The sequence below is a fragment of the Lygodium microphyllum genome, chromosome 12 (assembly GCF_053477565.2).
Source record: "Lygodium microphyllum isolate KBCC chromosome 12, Lygodium_microphyllum_v1.1.10, whole genome shotgun sequence".
Classification (NCBI taxonomy): domain Eukaryota; kingdom Viridiplantae; phylum Streptophyta; class Polypodiopsida; order Schizaeales; family Lygodiaceae; genus Lygodium; species Lygodium microphyllum.
Window position 1 is genome coordinate 71,801,301 of NC_141146.1, and position 5,936 is coordinate 71,807,236.

The 5,936-nt window shown below is 42.8% G+C and overlaps 1 protein-coding gene across 2 annotated transcripts; it reads left to right on the plus strand.

The window, feature by feature from the left end:
* The first annotated feature begins 570 nt into the window (after window positions 1-570).
* Window positions 571-4,752, plus strand: LOC148027901 (cell division cycle 20.2, cofactor of APC complex-like). Of its 2 annotated transcripts, XM_087689608.1 has the most exons (7): window positions 571-1,187; window positions 1,765-1,863; window positions 1,951-2,148; window positions 2,240-2,615; window positions 2,737-3,212; window positions 3,361-3,521; window positions 3,729-4,752. In XM_087689608.1, exons 1-7 carry the CDS (start codon window positions 1,095-1,097, stop codon window positions 3,748-3,750), a joined length of 1,425 nt encoding a protein of 474 aa, XP_087545734.1. In that variant the 5' UTR covers window positions 571-1,094; the 3' UTR covers window positions 3,751-4,752. The 2 variants fall into 2 exon arrangements, with proteins under 2 accessions (XP_087545734.1, XP_087545735.1); XM_087689609.1 differs by having other exon boundaries at window positions 572-1,187; window positions 3,361-4,751.
* The last annotated feature ends 1,184 nt before the right edge of the window (window positions 4,753-5,936 follow it).

Consider the following 5,936-nt stretch of genomic DNA (forward strand, 5'->3'; position numbering starts at 1 on the left):
GGAAGGAAGAGATAATTAAACATGTTTTCTGGGAGTGCCATGAGGCTCAAGCCCTATGGAGGCAGATTAAGAGAACCATGAAGGAAATAAACATGCATTATACAATTGGATGGAAGCAGATGTTGCTAGGGGATTGAGGCAATCTGAATGAGGTCTTTGAAAAGATCTGGAGCACCCTCAAAGGAAACACCTTGCTTAGTATGTGGAACCTCAGGAATAATATTGTTCTTGGTAGAACCAAGCTAGTCTTAGTAATAACATCTTTGTTGATGCTACCATTTTGTTTAAAATGATGGTCAAGATGGATAAGGCTCTTAGGCCTGTGGTCAAGCTTTTCAAAAAAGTGCATCTCAATGTTTGTTCCCAATCTAGGGGTGATGTAAATACTTTGCATTGCAAAAAAAAAAAAAACCAAATTTTCCCTTGCGCAAGCTTTTTCTCAAGAGATTCGTAGGTTTATCTCTTCTTGGGAAAGGATGACTGGTTTAATTAATTTATTAAGTTTTGACAGCTTGCAAGTGCCAAAAGATTTTGAACGTTTGGTTTTAGGGCAAAATCCTCTCTCATGCTAGTGACCGTTAGCCCCTTCTTCATTCTTAACATATAAAATCTCTCTCCTGTTCTCAGAACTTTCTCGTCAAATCTTCTGCAAACACAAACAGCAATCCACTGTGATCTAACAATCATCGCCATACCTGCTAACTTTCAAATTGTTTAGTTTCCGTTGTAGTCGTTAACGCTTTGCTGTGTCGCATGTTTGTATTCCAATTCGACGCAGCTAATCTTGTATCTGCATTTTATGTGTATGAATTTCTGTGTCTTTGTGCCTTTTCTGGTTTAATCCATCTGCCAGGCCCCTGCCTGCAGCTTGTAGGCAGCAGGGCCGGTTAAGGTCTTGGTAGTTGTCCCAGTGATTCATTTTCGGTTGGTTTAAGGTGCAGGATTTAGCCAAGTTTAGGCTAACCTGATCATTGTGGTGCCTTGTATTGTGATTTTGTCTTAGTTAGGGCTCTTTTTGTTGATCAGCTAACTTCCTCTGCCGAGGAAAATCAGTTCTGTGTTCTTTGTTTTCTTGTTTGCTCTTCGATTTTGCCATGGCCACGCCGTGTCGCAGCCCTGCTGTCATCAGAAGGGTGTTGGGTGAGCGGGCATCGCCAGAAGTCCATGCGCGCAAGTCATCCCAGCATGTACGTGATTTTAGTTAGCCTTGCTTATATCCTGTTTAAGGTGCTCACTTTCGGATAAGTGATTTAGACGTTAATTGAAATGCCCCTTTCATTATTGCATTGTTAGCTCGCAGTTTATGTTAGTGATCTAGACATTAGTCAATTGAATGTTGGCCTTAGTACACATCAAATTGAAGGCCTTATGATTACTGCCTACGATACTCCGGTAATTGATTGCTGGATTGCAATTCCAGTGCTCATAGGAGCTGAATGCTGGTTTCATATTTGCACTGTTAGATTGCAGGCTGTGCTGTTGTAATCATCAGCTACTGCAATTACAGTTTCAGCTTACAGTTCCTAATATCACAAACCATGTCGATCCTTTTGGTAATTGCAATGCTAGCATATAGTTTGTGATCTCGTCTGTACTGTTAGCTTGCAGTTTGTGCCCTTGTCAATAGGACGTGTTTGTCAGATTACGGTTTCTGGTGTCACAACCATGTCATCAAATTTGAGATTGTAGTATTAACCTGCAGTCTGTAATCCCATGGCCATGCTAAAATCCAGTATTACTTATGGGCTGTTGGATAATTTCCAGGGATGCCGTTTCATTGCGAACCGCACATCCATGGATTTTGATGTCGCAAACTATATGCTTGCTAAGGAGAATCTTGACAACGAGCCATCTGCTGCTAGTGTGAGCCTCCCGTTTCAATTTTCTGATTGCAAGCATGAGGAAGGTGTTTCATTTCAATGCTGAATTTATTGTGCTTTCTGTCTTTAGGATGAGTACAGAAAACAACTGGCTGGAAATCTACTGAAAGATAGCAACATCATGCACAAGAACACCAGAATTCTGGCTTTCAAGAGTAAGCCTCCTCCTCCTCCTGAGGGCTTTGAAAGAAACATGAGGTTGCTGTACTCAGAGAATGTCCATGGTGCTGCAACAAAGCGCAGCAAAACATTTCGGCATATTCCTCAGGTCTGTATCAAACTGTTGCTCCACGTTTTTTAGCCCATTTATGTTATCTGCTTATTCTGTTGTACTGATTTATTGTGGTATCTGAGGACAGTCTGCAGAGAGGACTCTTGATGCCCCAGAGCTTCTAGATGACTACTATTTGAACTTGTTGGATTGGAGCTCAAAGAATGTAGTTGCTGTTGCTCTGGGTAACACAGTGTACCTGTGGTATGCCAGTACTGGCTCGATTGATGAGCTGATGCAGGTGGGGGAAGATGATGGCCCTGTTACAAGTGTGAGTTGGGGGCCAGATGGGAAGCACATTGCTGTAGGTTTAGACAGTGGTGAGGTTCAGCTCTGGGACTCTGTTGCCTTATGCAAAGTCAGGGCGATGAGGGGCCACACTGCTCGGGTTGGAAGTCTGGCATGGAATGGTGGCCCAATCCTCAGCTCTGGAAGCCGCGACAGTTCAATATTTAACCATGATGGTGAGTTTTTGTTTAGTCTGTGCATTGAATTGCAGATTATGCTTGTTCTCCTACTTCAAGGTAGTGCTTGCATTTTATCTGACTGTTTTTAAAGTTTTCAATCCAACTGTGGGAATTGCAGTGAGGATAAGGGACCATCTCACGGCTAAGATGAATGCACATGAGCAGGAGGTTTGTGGATTAAGGTGGTCTTTGTCAGGGCAACAACTTGCTAGTGGAGGAAATGATAATTTGCTCCACATCTGGGATGCATCTGCAATGGCCAGTGGTCAGCCTAGTTCCTATCTGCATCGGTTTGATGATCATCAAGCTGCTGTGAAAGCACTGGCTTGGTGTCCGTTCCAGAGCAACTTGCTGGCTTCTGGAGGTGGAACAGCTGATCGCTGTATCAAGTTTTGGAACACCCAGACTGGTGCATGCCTTAATAGTGTGGATACAAACTCTCAGGTATGTGCTTTGCAGTGGAGCAAGCATGAAAGGGAGCTGCTTAGCTCACATGGATTCAGCCAGAATCAACTGTGCTTGTGGAAGTATCCATCAATGGTGAAGATGGCAGAGCTAAGGGGCCACACGTCAAGGGTGTTGCATTTGGCACAGGTACATTACCATGTGTATTAAAGATCCTGTTGGCTGTATTAGATTGTATAATATCGAGTACCACATTGCAGTATGTTTACAGGTTTTCTCAGTAGCTGTATATCTTGGTTTGGTCATTTCAGTTTCCTTTGTGTAATTTGGCATGCAGAGTCCTGATGGCTTTACTGTAGCTTCTGCTGCTGGGGATGAGACCCTACGGTTTTGGAATGTCTTTGGTACCCCTGACAGCAGCCAGCAGCCAGCAGTCAGCAAGTCTAGAAGTAATGAGTCAAGTGTGGGGATGAATAGCAGCAGCTGCACCATGATCAGGTAAGGTACACAGATATGTAGACCATCTTAAGACTTTCTTGATGCGCCGGCGAACTAGACAGGTAATGTACAGGTATTCTATGATATTAGACTTTGACAGAATTAGATAGGTATGTAAAATAGTGTCCTTAGACTTGGTTCTTCGCAAGTATTTTTGGTTTCCATAACTGTGCACTGTTTCTAATTCGATTCTTGTAGTACATACAGGTTTGCCCCAATGGGCTCTTGACGGTGTTTATAAACGCCAACAAATATGACCTGAGTTTTGATTTCGTGTGTGTATGGTGCACCCTTTGGTGCCACAATGTGTGTCATAAAGCCAGGAGCTTGGTCCCTTGGTGCAATTTTTGCACGCCCACAGGCATGGGCATGATGTAATTTCTGGACATGTAACGATGCCCAAGAACCCAGTGTGCTGTAGAGCAATGAGTTTGTTCTCTAGTCATTGTTGGAATTGAGAAAGGCCAGAGTTACTGTATGGTTCCCGGATTCTCCAGATGTCTTCCTTTCAGGCCCTTCCGGAATCACATCAGCAGGCCATGCATCCTAGTTAACTTGGTGAGGTTGCGATGGCTTGTATGACTACTTACATCATGGCTACAAGACCTGATAAAATTGTAGTGACCTATGCTCACTGGATATCTTATTTTAAGTAATTACATCAAAGTGTTGGACAGGGTTGATATAAATCGCTCAGTGCAATTTCTAGAGCTGTTGGGAGTGGATTTGTTGATTGGTTACCACTCACTAGAACAGAACTTAACTTCAGTTCCTTGGTGCAATTTCTGCACGTCTAAAGGTGAAATGTTGCAGTTCCTGGACAAGGGTGCTTAAAAACAGAACCAGGCAATACACCAACTTTGCTGGTGAATTTCACCCATGTACCCTGCTTAGATTCAATCTGTAGACTTTGCAAATGTTTTATTTCCTTATTCCTCCCTTGCACAAGACCTGATAGAATTGTGGCGCCCTATGCTTACTGGATATCTTTTCTTAAGTAATTACATCAAAGTGTTGGACAGAGTCAATTTGATATAAATCACTTAGTGCAATTTCTAGAGCTGTTGGGAGTGGATTTGTTCATTGTATCAGCTAACAATGTTGATTGGTTACTGCTCAATAGAGCGAAACTTAACTTCAGTTCCTTGGTGCAATGGCCTGGGTGCTTAAAAACAGAATATACAAACTCTGCTGGTTTAGTACCTTGGTGCAATGGCCAGGGTGCTTAAAAGCGCCCTATGCTTACTGGATGTGTTGGACAGAGTCAATTTGATATAAATCACTTAGTGCAATTTCTAGAGCTGTTGGGAGTGGATTTGTTCATTGTATCAGCTAACAATGTTGATTGGTTACTGCTCAATAGAGCGAAACTTAACTTCAGTTCCTTGGTGCAATGGCCTGGGTGCTTAAAAACAGAATATACAAACTCTGCTGGTTTAGTACCTTGGTGCAATGGCCAGGGTGCTTAAAAACTGAATATACAAACTTTGCTGGTTTATTTCACCCATGGGCTTAGGTTCAACCTGTAGACATTGCAAATGTTTTTCTGGAACAACCAGTATCACCCTGTGGTTCTGGCACTAATATCCAGCCATACGTATGGTTCAACTTGCAGACATGCACGTATGGTTCAACTTGCAGACTTTGCAAATGTTTCATCCTTGTTCCTTGCAAGTATTTATGAATGCACTTTGTTTATGAATAGGGTAATACGTATGGTTCAACTTGCAGACATGCACGTATGGTTCAACTTGCAGACTTTGCAAATGTTTCATCCTTGTTCCTTGCAAGTATTTATGAATGCACTTTGTTTATGAATAGGGTAAGCAAATTCTGCTGTGCAAGCAGCTACGGTAACAAAACTGTTAAACAGCAAACAGCAAGATGGTATATCCTAAACAGGAGCACATGTTGCCACGGTTCCTGCAAAACTGTATTCTGATACATCAATTATTCAGTGTGTAAACGTTCAATAGCAAGAAATGTTCTGAAGGGCAAAGTTTATGGTTTGGTTGTTTTCTGAGACGTTAGTTGCACTCGGTTTGCAGAGAACAAAATTGCATGGTGAGGAAGCGAGGAGTGGAGTCCAGGCACTGCCTGGTTTGCAGAACGTGCATGAAGACAAGAGGTAGTCTGCTTTGCTCTCTTCTATCATCTATGTATGACTGCAAAATAGCTCTGAGAACGCAGGCAGAGAGAATCTGTAGAGAGAGCCTCCTTTCCAAACCTACAAACATCAATAATGCTCTCTCTTTCCCTCTCTTCTCACATCCTTCTCCCACATGTCACTCGCTTGCTCACACGCGCGCGCGAGCACACACGCACTTGTCAGAACCAAAAATGCAGGGAGTCCTTAGTAGGCCTCCTCGCTTGATTTTCGACAGGTGGTGCTTTTGTCACGAACTGTCAATAAGT